We start from the raw sequence: 13,624 nt of genomic DNA, 5'->3' as shown, positions 1-13,624 counted from the left end.
ATAAGAGACAGGGCTGGCGCTGAGGTGCGGGTTCCCTGGGCCGGGACTGACCCCGGCTCCTGTTCCCGGCGTTGTCCGGGTGCAGCCTGTGCTGATGGCGGCCCTGTCTCCGGGCGAGGAGGGACGCTAGGCGGCCGCAGGCCTCGGCCCTGCGCGCTGGACGCGGCCCTGCAGCAAGCGCTTGTAGCAGGGTGGCGGGTCAGGGCGGCAGGCTGCCTCGTCCGGCTCCGCTTAGCGTGTGATCTGCTTCTTACCCACAGGAAGGGCTTGTCCCAGTCAGCCTTGCCCTACAGACGCAGCGTGCCTACGGTAAGTAGCTTGCGGGCCCGGGCGGCTGCCGTGTGGCGTTCGGCGCAAGGTCCGGTTCCCCCAGTGCATCTCAGCTGTGCCCAGGAGAAGAACCAAAAGGAAGAGCTGTGATATTTTGTGTCATCGTTTCTAAATTATGGCCTGATAAAATGCTACCTTAGCCTATGGTATTAGAACGCTGAGGAAGCAAGTATCGTTTCCTAGCTAGATGATTTGTTGAGCAAAAAAAGTCTCTTTTCCCTCTTTGTAGCTCCCTTTAAGTGCTATTTCAATTACTTTTAGTTCATGTGATGATAATTCCTAGAAATTAAATTACTCTTCATGCTCGAGTTTGGCCTTTACCATTGTAGAGTAAACTGGCTTTCTTCTAAACTATTCACGACTGTAATTTGCTGGTCAGAACACTAACAAATAATATCAGCATGCACTTGGTTCATTCAGTGTACTTAGAAAACAGAAAGATCTGTTTGATGGCAGAAAGATTAATTTGTGGTGCGTGTGGTAAAGCAGGTGCTGAAAAACACTTAAACGTAAAATTAAAGCCCAAAATGTGAAAATAAAGAAGTACAGTTTGAAGTGAGATAATGTGAAGCTGCTTGAAGTACTGCTGGTGGCTAAACAGTTTAATAATGATTAGGATGCTCAAATGCTACAGTTGGCTTAAAAAACCCTGTGGGGTTTTTTGCTTAGTTTTATTTGTATTCTGTTGTAAAATGTAATCTACAAAAAACTTCCAAATATGTTTTGCTATGGTTTTCTGTTTCATACTGTGACAGTATTAAAAAGGAAAAAAAAATAAGTGAGGTGGTTTTGTAGCTTATTGAAAGAATGAGGATTGCCTGCCTTGTTGTTGTTGTCTTCCCCAGTGAAACAAATGGATATACTCAGAAGAAATAGAAAAGGTGCAGTTCTTTCTTGAACTGTGCTGAGTAGATCAATTTGTTTCATTTTTTAATTAATTTGTGTATTTTTAGTCTGATTTTTCACTAATCTCTGTAGGTGCTTTACAAAGAGATAGCTAAATGGTTCTCAATTTTGTCTTCCTGTCAAAGGTCCAATTGAAGGAGTTCCAATGGCAGTGATTTTTTCTTCTGTAAATTTGTGTTCATGCTTTAAGTGTGGTCGTTCAAGTAAATATGATAAAGCAGCTGGTTGGAGGCTGTATGGGGTGTTTTAAACAGAGACTTTCTTCCTTCGCGCCTGCCTTCCCCCACCATATTTCACTAGCACTATAGGTTCACAGTATGTTAAAAGGTTTCTATATCATTAAAAAGTACAATTTTAGTTCTTAATTTTCAAGCATTACAAAGCATTCTTTCTGCCATTTATAAAAAGCATTCATGTAGCTAGACTATGCTTCTGTATTAAGCAGTGTTCATCAGATTATTTTTTTTTGTTTGATTTTCTTTAGTGGCTGAAACTTACTTCTGATGATGTCAAGGAACAGATCTACAAGCTGGCTAAAAAAGGCTTGACTCCCTCGCAGATTGGTAAGGTTTAGGAATCACTCCTAAAAGTTTAGTTATGGTCATGATCTATGTGGTGTACTTAGGTGCTATGTGAATATTGTTTGGGGCTTTTTAAGTGTGATCTTTAGAGTATTAAATGATCCCTGTGGTACAGAACTTTTTAGAGTAAAGATATCTATGACATCTTTCTTAACCATAGAGAAAAGAGTGATTGAATACCTAGTTTTAATGAGTACTGTTGAAAATTTCCAAATATTGTAGCACTTAATGTGTTACCTGCCTAAATGTGATGAGTGGGTTAGCTGTCTGTTAAGTGCTGTCTGATAAAGTGTTTCAGCTTCTGTAAGTTATCATTTGCTTACTCATTGTCTACGGTTTGTTCAGTTTCCACCAGAAAAGTTTTTGATTTAGAGAAGACCTTTTTTGGATATCTTCTAACTATAAGGTTGATTTTGTAGGATTGGTTTAAGGTTTTTCTTTTCAGTGTGAGATACAAATGTTTGTTTCAGGTGTGATCTTGAGGGATTCCCATGGTGTTGCCCAGGTTCGCTTTGTTACTGGCAACAAAATCTTGAGAATCCTTAAATCGAAGGGACTGGCCCCAGACCTTCCAGAGGATCTTTATCACTTGATCAAGAAAGCTGTTGCTGTTCGCAAGCACCTTGAGAGAAACAGAAAGGTGAGTGCTAATTTAAGTAGGTAAGTCTCTATGTTGTTTTTTTCAAATAATAGCGTTGTGTAGTTACAACTTGACAAAGCAAAGACTTCAGTGTGCTTCCTGTTAGCCGCCCCCTTTTGAGTAAACTCAGGTGTTTGGAGAAGCATTTTGGTAAAGGAAAATGGTCTCTGAAAAGGATCTTAAAAGCATTGCTTAAACCACATATTTCTGCTGATTTTACCAGATTCATCAGGCTTTGGTAATGGGAAAGTGGAGTTTGTAGCAGCAGCTGTAGATTTTTTTGCTTAATTACAAAGTCCATCTGAACTGTACATCATGGAGAAGTCAAAGTAGGTGCTCGGTTGTAATGTAACTTTCTTTTCAAGGATAAAGATGCCAAGTTCCGCCTGATTCTGATTGAAAGCAGAATCCATAGGTTGGCTCGCTACTACAAAACTAAGAGAGTGCTGCCGCCCAATTGGAAGTAGTAAGTCTTCTCTTGTGTTACTATTTTCACTGAAGTCTCGTGGGTTTAGTAAACAATATGTGAGGCTGTTCAAAGGGTGAAGAGTGCATTATGTAGGTAAACCGGGCAGCAAAGAATAGGTGTTTTCATAAATATTAACTGATAAATTAATGAAACTTACTGCTGGGTAAAATGACTCTTATAACACTTAAATAATTATTGCCTCAACAAATGAAGTCACTATCTGTTAGGTATTTTTTATAACATTTTATACAAACTGCAGTCTTTGTTTTCACTTACACTTTTATGTTACTTTCAAAGTTTACTGAGAAATGGCTTAGTAGCTGTTGCAAAAGCGAAAGTAAGTTGTAGTTTTTCTCCAGGTTATTTTAGCCAACATAGGAGAATTCCCATAGATGTTAGAGCTAGCTTCTCTTTTTCTGAAAAGACTTAAGTGCAGCTAGCTAGGTTTGGGAATATAGAGTTTTGTGCTGTTATCCTAGTTTTTGTATTTTAAAATGAAGAGTGCTATCTTTAAACCAGAAAAAAATTCCATGGGAAGTGACTAAGCTTGGGACTGGTAGATAAATCTTTGAACTGAAGTATTTTTGACAACTGGTTTGAAAAACTGCCTCTGCAATTTATATTTATCTTTTTCTCTTTTTTCTCTCTTTGTAGTGAATCATCAACAGCTTCTGCCCTGGTCGCATAAGAGCTGTCAATGACTTAATGAACGAATAAATTTTCATTAACTAAGTTTGTGCTGTCTCTAAATGGTTGGTGTCATAGAAACTTCTGCTTGTTCAGGAAGCTGCATGTAAATGGGAAGTTTTCAGGGTGGAGCAGACATGTGGGCCAAGCTGGGCAGTAGTTGTTGCCGTTCCAGAGCAGCAGTGACCTGGACATTCACAGCAAATGCATTTTATTCACGTGGGGCTGTGTCTCTGTGTGTCCTGCAGGAAGAGCTGTGGAAGAAAACAGTGACAGGAGAAAGAATTGGAAATTCAGAAAATGCAGAAAGGAGTAGGTAGAAGGAGGGGGCAAAAAAAGGAAACAAAATTGGAGAGGTTGATTAATTCATTGTAGGTAGTGTGGATCTGTTCCATGTGCAGAAAACTTCAACAGACCTCAACCAGTTCCTGATGGTAACTATTGCTGTCATCTGTAAGTAATTTTAAAAATAATCTTTGAGATTTGGAAATGCAGACAGCATCCTCAAGTGTTCTGTCGTTACTGAGGTAGTTTTCCCTAAGCCCAAGGCAGTAGCTGTTGCATAGTCCCTGTTGCTGAGGTGGTGCCTCCAGGTTCTAAATAGCTTTGACCTTAAGAGTCATCTTTCTGCTGGAGAAATGTGGAGAACAGACTGACAGCTTTTTTTAGGAGAAAATTGTAAATAGAGTTACTCTGAATTGTGACTGTTGCTCTAAGTCTTGGTGCATTACTTAACTTTTGCCATATTAAAAAGTTAAGTAAATCTAAATAACTTTTTTGTAAGGTGTGGTAGCTACTTTCTAGATCATAACCAGTGGAACCTGGTAACTTCTGGATTTAGTTTTGTAGAAAGACAGGATTCCTCTGCCCTGGTTAGGAAGTTAAATATAGACTTGTGATTAAGAGTTTTGAAAGAAAACGCTACTGTCTGGTCCATATTAAAAGTTTAATTACCAGCCTCCATATGCTGTCAAAATAACTTTCATTTCTGGAAGCTTCTGGTGATTACGTGCTAGACTTTCACAATGGTAATTAAGTGTTCTAGGATGTAGAGGCAATAAACCCCTTTAATGATATTAAAATAATTCTGCTGTGAGTCTTTGGGTTGGAGGTGTTGCCAACTGAAAAGCACACAGACGCTTTCGTTGCTTGTAGTTCTGAAATAGCTGTATGTAAATAACAAAAGTACCAGCAGATGGCACTTTGAAGCGTTAGTGGTTTTAAAAATTGAATATTGCAAATATTGCTGCCTGGAGGTCAAGTGTCAAGGCTGATGGTCCAAGCGGGTGAAGAGGTGGCTAATCGATCTGGAACTGTAGTACTACTGTGTGTGTGGTGCCAGCTGATACGATGGTTTGAGCACACAGTGAGGCTTGCGCAGTTCTTGCATGCTGTGCTACTGGGATGTTTGGGTCTGAAAACATTCTGTACCGTGTTCCAGCACTGGTTTGCTGGAGGGCTGGAGCAGGCGGTGCTGTACTCGGGGTTTGCCCGTCAGTGGTGCTGAAAGCTGCTGACCTTGCCGGCAGAGGAGGGAAGGGCAGGGGATTTTGCAGCGCTGGGGTCTGTCTCACAGGCATGTAAATGCCTTGTGTACTGTCAGGAATGAAAATTACCCAGGGACAGCCCCGGGGCTGGCAGTAAGATCAGATCCAGGTATTGAAGGTACTCCTGAGGATAGAGAGGTGCACCATATCTACTGCCTGTAGAATTTGGCAATCTCTTGTCAAAGAATGGTAATGGTATTGTGATGGTACTGTTATGCACAGATATTTCTGTAATTTACATTGCTAAAGATTCTGTATTTCCTGGAGATCCTACAGGCTGGCTTTAGTTGTCCTCCTTAGAGTTGTCAGTCCCTTACCCCTCTGATGACCCGAACTGGTACACTGTTGGTCAAACTCAGTGGCCCCAGGTTGTCTGCTCAGCAGCTGGAATGCCACAGGGCCAGGGGTGGCGGCAGCAGAGCCAGGGCACTGGCAGGGGTAAAGCCTCCCTGGGCAGCGCGGTCCTACGGTGTGTGTCTGGAGGGGGGAGTGTGGACTGGGAGCAGTGTGGTCGTGTGGGGGGGAGTTCATCATCTGGGGCCGTGGTAGAGGCCTGGGCGAGTGGAAGTCCTTGAGGAGTCTGTGCTGTGTAAGCCAGGGCTGCCCCGCCAGCTCAGGGCTTGGCATCCACCTGCCCAGGGACAGCACGGGTCGTGACTGCCTGGGAGGGTTAGTGGAGTCTTTCCTGCTGTTCTGGGTAAAGGTCCTGTAACTTCCTTTGTCTGGAGAGATGCAGTAAATCCAGATCTGCAAATAGTTGCCCAAAATGAGTTCTTTTTATGAACCAGCACAAACTGTCTCTGCCCCAGGGTTATCTCCAGGCACCACCCTGGCTTCCCTCTCCCCAGCAGTCTGCAGACTTAGGGCCCCACTGCCCTCTAGCTTTCTGTCACAGTGTCTTGTCTCTTTGTGGTTTCTTTTGCCTTGACAACCTTCAGAAGCTGCGTCCCGGTTTCTGCCTCATTCCCAGCAGCCTTTTCTAAATTTCCAGTGTTGCCTTTTCCTCCTGCAGCACTTTTTTTCTCTCCCAGCAGGTACAAATCTAAGCAGTGATTATTTTTTCCCCTAGCCTGGTGTGAGCTTTTTCTTGCATTGTGCCAGGTCACACATCAGAAAGGAGCTCCCAGCCTCCCCCGCTTCCAGCTCTCTTGGCCCCTGCGGCACAGCGAAGCCTGCCCTTCCTTCTTCAGAGACGTGCAGCCACAGGGCCTCTGCCTCCGCAGCTGGCCACGGTACTCGGGGCCCCTCAGCAGCCACATGGCCACGCCGTGCTTTGGTACCGTGGCCCCTCAGCAGCCAGGTGGCTACGCCATGGTTTGCTGCTCCGTACCGGCGTTGTTTGCATGGTGAGTGTGGTTCACAAGAGCTTTCCACTAGACTCCAGTCCTTGCCAGCTCTGCCGCTGTGCCAGGGCCGTGGGGTGCGTGGCAGAGGCTGCTTCCCTCTGGCTCCTGGAGAACGGTTTTGAAGGCTGGCTGCTGAGGCACCCTTTCCTCTTTCAGAGCCCCTGCTAGCCCTGCTTGTCTGCCATTCCCCGGGGAGGCTTGTCATACGGTTTTAGGAAGAGCAGTGACAATTTGCAGTCACTGCTGGGTCACTGCAGGTGGTGAGGAGAGAACCGGTTTCCTTCAGGTCTGAAGCATTGATTTCTCCACTGGATGTGGCACAGGGAGATGGGAAAATGGCATTCTTTGGGTTATAGATTGTTTTTTCCATGCAGATTCTCAGTATTTTCTAATCAATGTTTTTTCTTGGGAGCATTAAGGTCTTCCCTCTCTTGGCCGGTATCTTCTTCCTGCCCACTGCCCCCCTCAAGTTTTTGTTCTCTAAGCGTTTGTCCTGACACTTCTGGTGGCGTGTTGGAGTTCCTGTCAAGGAAATTTCTCCCTTTCTTTCCAAATCAGTCAAGCCCATCTTTTTCAGTTCCTTGAGGTGACATTAGTTTGCCCTGGTTTGAGTTAGCTAGGGCAGCGTTCAAATGTATGGACACAACTTCACTTCTGCAGTTCATCCTGGAATGGTAAGTCCAGAAAGGTGAGTCTTTATTCCTCTGGTAAAATCAATAGGTGACTGATGCCACCTGCAGTTTCTACCTTTGTTTTCAGGAAAGTGTTTGAGAGGTGTCTGTTAAGTATGGGAAAGATTAACCCTGACAGGGATTTAAGGGAAAGCTCTAATTCAGTCATGTTCAGAGGACATTTTGAGTGCTACGTATCTGCTCATTCTGAAGGATTTTGTGGTGTGTGACTGGTTCCCTTGTGGAAGCAAATAAACCATCTTCTATCTCTCTGAATTTTTCTTATCAGCAGTTCCTGTTTACAAGTACTTCTGTGAAAAATAAGAAACTTCTAGTAATTTGTTTCAAGTAAGGAAACTTAAGCACCAGTTTGCTGATAAGTCATTGCCACTGCTGGGAACCATGTATTTCTCTAGCTGAAAAGGGCAAGATGTCACCCAAGCTATAGTAATAACAATTGGAAAGGGCAAGAGATTATTTGGATTGATAAATGTATGGCTGCAAGTATATGCTTTTGTGCTTTTTCTGGAAAACAGCTTCTAAAGTGTGTTTTCAGTTGCATGTTCTGCCAGTAAGCTTTTTACAGTTTTCAATTCAAAACCATCGCATGCAAATTGATCCCAAATAGCGACGTGTGAATGGAACATGTACGGTGATTTTTCTGAGCAAAGGTTTGGGTGTCACTTTCTTCCACTGTTCTCAGTGTCACTTGCAGATCATGACAAACAATGTAGTTAAAAAGCGCTGCACGTGTTTGTAAGGACTCGGGGGCTGGTTTCTTTCCCGGTTCCCATTTCAATGAAGAGCAGTAGGGCCTGCTGAATCCGCCAGCCGCAGGTTTGCTACTCCCATAGCTCTGGGGTAGCTGGCGTTTCTGGCTTAGGCCAGTGCTGCCGCAGTTGTTTTGTTTCCTTTTCAATGCCGGGATCAAACTAGTGAAAAAATGTGGGCTGTTGCTGGGATGTGCCTTCAATAACTCTGCATCATTTGCATGACAATGCGCCGTCGTGCCCTGGTAACCCCCCTGGAACAGCACATACCTTGGCAACAGGAAATGCTTCAACAGTGTTCGCTGCACAAATGGGGTGTCAGTGAATGTCCTTTTGCTTCCCAAGGATTTCTAGACATGCTTGCAGAAATGAAGGTTTCCCTCTTTCCTCTTCACCCTGCTTTTGGGATAAATTGTATTTCTGGTTAGAAATCTGGAACGCTTCTCATGAGCAGTGTTGCTCGCCGATTTCTGTCCTATCGCCACAGGATTTATTAAAGATGCCAACCAGCACTGATGTATAAGAGGAGCTGAATCGATACAAAAGGTTAACGGCACAGCAGCGCGTATGGGATATGACGATAAACGGCAGCATTGTCCTACAGGGCTTGGTCACTAGAGAAGTTAATTTCTGTGGGTTTGCTCCGTGCTTAGGACAAAAGGAAGGGAAGTACAGCCCCTTACATCAACCTGCGAGCTTGAGATACTGTGTGGCAAGTAATTACCTCGGCTGTGCCTCAGGCAAGAGGTGTACCCACATTAAAAGATCACCTGAGTTTTTCAGTGAGTGCTGGTTTTACAGGCTAATATTTTATTCCCTTTGAGGCTGCTCACTCAAACCCCCTTTTCAGGTCAGAATTCTCCTTCTTCAGAGCCAGGAAGGGGCTTTCAAGTTTAGTGCAGCTGTCAGGGATCAATCTCTTTTATAGCTACTTCAAATTCTTTATGATGCAGATGAATAATTTCCGTAGATCGTGAGCCCTGTGTTATGCCAGAGTGGGAAGAGGGTGGCTGGCGTTTTGAACAGTAGAAGCTGTTGACTGACTGGGTGAAATAACCAGTGACAACCATTAAGAATTAATCAGGTTAAATGAACTTGGAAAGGATCCAAACCTCAGAGGATCAATTCTGATGGCAAAGGCATTTGATATTTGCAAGAAAGGGGGTGGAAACATCTCTTGGTATAATACACATTAGTGGACAATGGGGCACACCAAAAGCTCTTGTAAAATAGAGGCTGTAAAAGAACTTGTTTCTGTGTGAAGTTTTTTGTTTTGGTTTAGTTTTTTATCAGTGGAAATACAGTAACATCTTTTCCTTAAAGTCCGCCTCATCTTGCTCAGCTCTGATGGTTTTGGCAAGACTAGGACTATAACACGGGCTGGGGCAATCCCACAGAGATACAGGCTGGGCGAGGAGTGGGTTGAGAGCAGCCCCAAGGAGAAGGACTTGGGGTATCAGTGGGTGGAAAACTGACTGTGAGCCAGCACTGTGCGCTCGCAGCCCAGAAAGCCAAATGTGTCCTGGGCTGCGTCAAGAGCAGTGTGGGCAGCAGGGCGAAGGGGGGGATTCTCCCCCTCTGCTCTGCTCTCATGAGACCCCCCCTGCAGTGCAGGGTCCAGCTCTGGGGGACCAACATCAGAAGGACACGGACATGCTTGAGTGAGTCCAGAGGAAGCCACGGAGATGCTCATATTTAATTTTCTAGAATTCACCAAATGTGAGTGTTGCAACTTTGACGATGAAAGAACATCATACCACTGATGTCTGGCTCTTACCCAGTACTTTTGACCCATAAATCTCAGCCGTTTGTGTGACAGCAGGGTAGAGTATCCCCCACCTTTTCCAGGGAGACAGAGCCGTGGAGCACTGAAGTCATGAAGCTTGCCTGGGCAGTAGGAGAGCTAAGCATGGAGCTCTCTTGCCCTAAGTCCCAGCCCCATGTCCTACCTGTGCGCCTGTAGTACCGTTACACTTTAAACAGAGATGGGGGTTTATATGTAAATGGCATATGTGGGGAGTGGTGTAGGGCCAAGCAAGGAGGCAGATTACAGAGATGTTTGGGAACACACTGTGGCACTTACTCCTGGAACAGAATACCGTGGTGTGACCTTTGGTGGACAGCAGTGGGCAGTTCGGATAAATCCCTTTTTGCACTGATGTATGTGCAGGGTTGAGAGCAGAGGGGAACATTCCCCAGCCCCTTGCTGTCCAGAGTGGGGAGTGGGCTGGGCCTTTCTTCCTTCCTTGATAGAGCACGAGGGAAATGGAGTCAGGTTTTGTCTTGGAGCTTTGTCTACCTGACTGTGCTCGTGGGGGGTGTGTACCTCTCTCCTCCTGCCAGCTCAGAGCAGACCATGATGTGGTCTCATACTATTGTCTTTATGGCAACTTTTGCTATAGCAAAGGAGGATGCAAAAAGCAGGAAAAGTTAGGAGCTTGGCCATGTTGTACAGTTGAGACATTGTCACTTCTCAGTTTTGAAACTTCTTGACTTACAAGTTCGGTGGTAAAATACTGCACAAAAATCCCCTTGATTTAGCTACCTAATATACAGGATTCCACGTAAAGCTTATGTTTCAGTGATCTCCGGAAACTGTGTCTTCCCCTCTTAGAAAACATCTGTACCTTCTGCAGCTGTGTAATAAAATTCTGAGGGCCACAAATTGCTCTAGTCAGAAATTCTATTTTAGGTAAGGATTCCTGTCAGCCTTGCTTCTGGTCTGATCCAAAGATCAAACTAACAGGGTCAAATCTGAGCAGTTTAATAAAACAATGTTTTTTAAGTAAAGCAATCACGTCCTGCTGCAGTGTTGTTTGGTATTAAACAGCAATTAGATTTGTCTGCCCAACAGAACTGAAAAGCTCCTCTGAAAGTAACTGTAATCGGAAATGTCCTAGTGCAGATACCAGTGATAGGTACGGTTTAACAAAACACAGGCTTTGGCTTCAGTTCATCACAATGATGGATAATCCCGAGGCGTGCAGCAGTTCAGTACTGTTTATGTAAGTTGCAGTTTAGGTTGAGAGTATTCCTTTCACTGTCACATATGTGCTTGTGTTTTTCACTCCAGTGTACCACATGATCAACAGTCATGTTAAACTGCAATATTTTGCCCATGGCACTCTGCAGTGAAGGTCAAGTGAAAGGGTTTTGGTGAACCTGAGGTTTACCCAACAGTACTTGCTAACAGCACACGTATTGAACTCCAGCCTGGGCTTTTTGCAGTGGCTCGCTCTGTGGCAGCATGAGAATCTAAGCAGCAGTTTCCGAAAGCTGCAGTGGTGTTGGTGAGAGTCATGTAAGAGTAAACACTGAAATCCAGCAGATGTGCTGAAGTACACATTCGGGGGGGGTGCACAGACTGTAGAGATATGTGCCTGGATTTGGTTCATCTGCCAGCACGGGAACTTTCACAAAGCTCCATTTTCTGGATTTATGAAAATGTGCAAGAATCTTAGCTTAAAAAAGAGACCAGAATGTATTGCACGTGTGTCAGCCAGTCTTACAATGCAGAGCTTTTATTAGTTGAAATAACCTGAATAATAGGCCTTCCTCCCTGCATTCTGACTTTTAATCCTTAGACATCTGCGTGAGCGGTGATAGAAAGTGAGCCATGTTAGCACCAGGCTAGAGCAGACCCCAGCACCTGATGTGTGTAAAAGACCTGGCTATCAGTATATTTTTAGTCTTAATCGTATTTCTTCTCAGATGAGTTCGGAGATGATAGGAACTTCCCTCTCAGTGTGTGTTTTTGGTGGGAAGATATGGCTACTGTGAAGGAGTGTTAGGTGTACTGTTGTCCTGGAGGTCTGCAGTGTCAGCAACACCCCACATTTTTATGTCTACAAAAAAAGTAGTACAGACTATAGGTTGGATTGTGCTGACTATTTCAAGCAGTGAACTTTTTTCTGCTCCGTAGTCCCTGTGTACTCCTCCACTTATTAAAGTGTAGAGTCTCATCACGGAGCATGTTAAAGTGTCTGGGATTCTGACATGCATTATTTGGAGCTTTCTCTGGGGTGGTCCAGGTGCTGTCTCTTCCATCACTTGCCTTCCCAGCCAACACATCCTGGTGATCTACTAAAGATACCTTGTTCCCGGGCTAAAAGTCTTTAGCAGAAGTGATGCCTGGTTCCATATTACCTCTCCCCAGAGGGCACAAAAGGTGGCCCATCTGATTGCTGTGCTTCCCCTGTCTGGTGGGCACACACTGACCCCTGCATCATTTACACCTGCACATCCTGTTGAAATGCTGTTTCACTTGCTGGACTCCATTCAAGATACAAGTTAAGAGCCAGTTTAAACAGAAACCTTCCACCCATCCAAGTTGCAGGCATTTACTTCTCATCGCTAGGAAGATTCCTGTTTTCAAACAAGAAACTGCTATCCATTTTGATGCAGGACACAATGAATTGCAGACATCTCTCTGTGGAGGAGGAAGGGGAAACAGATTTGGCACCTTCCAGCTATCTGCATCCGCAGTGGCTCCCGGTGGTGGGACCTTCCCCGGTTCCATGGCTTGGGAAGAGCCAAACCTCATACATGTTGATGTAGGCTTCAACTTGCTCTAGGGTTGAAGATCACGTGCAGAGGAATGTTTCTGTAGCTGTGCATTTCGGATACGTTCCCTGTCCATCAGATGCAGGGCTGTTTTCTGTTAACTGACCCTCTTCCCCTGTCCTGCCATTGACGTCTTTGACATCCTCATTTGCTGTCAGCCTGTGAGTAGGATACAAAGCTCTCTCATTAGCTGTGTAGGTTGCAGTTTACTATTTGGGCAATGTTGGTGTCCCAGCCGGCTGCTGCTGAAAGTGTGATCCAGCCTCTAGTCAGTATTGCAGCTCAGCCCGCGGACACTAGATCTGACAGAAGGGAAGAGGTAGTGAAGGAGCGGGAGGCAGAAGAGGATCCCCCTTGGTGCACAGCTATCTGTTAAATGCTCTTTACTGTCATGGTGACCGCAGAGTTCAGGTTTGCCTGACAGCTGGCTCGAGGCGCACAGGAGTGAGTGGGTCACGGAGCTGGCTCCGTGCTGGAGGAGCAGCAGGCGCTCAGCCTGGCCTTGGTGGGTGTCACCAACCCAATGCGTGTGGGAAACTGGGCGTGAGATGAGTTCTGGTGGTCCCAGTAGCAGGAGGCCACAGACACCAAAGCTTGTTCTGGGAGACTCCCTTTGTCTCCCTGCTATGTGACCCACACAGACCTGTGATAAAAAGGGGAAGAGCCAAGAAAAAGGAGCTGTGGCCCGGAGACGTTGCCGTAGCGTGCCCTGTGTGGCACATAGGCCACTGCCCAAGCAGCCCTGTGAAGGGCAAGCCAAACCCCAGAAAATTAGGATAATTAGCCTTATATATAGCAGTGTCATAGTTCTTCTCAGGGGGACCCCCAAAGCAGTTTAGGGATTTCTTAGTAGAGTGTTTTTCCCTGTTTTGTGACTGTTCAAATGTTTCCTCCCTCAGCCTTGAAGTATGCTGAGTGCTTTTCTGGTGTTACAGGTAGCTCTGTCTCTTTACCCTTCAGGGTAATTGAGCAGTCCTTGGTTTTGCTTTTATATTTACCTTCCTCTTTGTCTTTCAAATGTCTACCAAGCCATTGTCATCTTTAAAATTAATTTTTAAAATCCATAGTTCTTTTATACTTCAAACTTGCTATAAAAGCAAGATTCAAATTATGT

The 13,624-nt window shown here is 44.9% G+C and overlaps 1 protein-coding gene across 1 annotated transcript in view; it reads left to right on the top strand.

Annotated features, from left to right (window-relative positions):
* RPS13 (ribosomal protein S13) overlaps positions 1–3,658 on the top strand; it is a 3,866-nt gene extending 208 nt beyond the window's left edge. The window contains exons 2-6 of the mRNA XM_026850166.1: positions 6–309; positions 1,721–1,799; positions 2,288–2,457; positions 2,823–2,923; positions 3,581–3,658. Coding sequence (XP_026705967.1) covers positions 6–309; positions 1,721–1,799; positions 2,288–2,457; positions 2,823–2,923; positions 3,581–3,614 — 688 coding nt within the window. The 3' untranslated portion in view covers positions 3,615–3,658. The remainder of the gene's footprint in view (positions 1–5; positions 310–1,720; positions 1,800–2,287; positions 2,458–2,822; positions 2,924–3,580) is intronic.
* Positions 3,659–13,624: the final 9,966 nt, after the last annotated feature.

The sequence above is a fragment of the Athene cunicularia genome (assembly GCF_003259725.1).
Source record: "Athene cunicularia isolate RWA chromosome 5 unlocalized genomic scaffold, athCun1 chr5_part2, whole genome shotgun sequence".
Classification (NCBI taxonomy): domain Eukaryota; kingdom Metazoa; phylum Chordata; class Aves; order Strigiformes; family Strigidae; genus Athene; species Athene cunicularia.
This window is presented reverse-complemented; position numbering and strand designations above follow the sequence as displayed.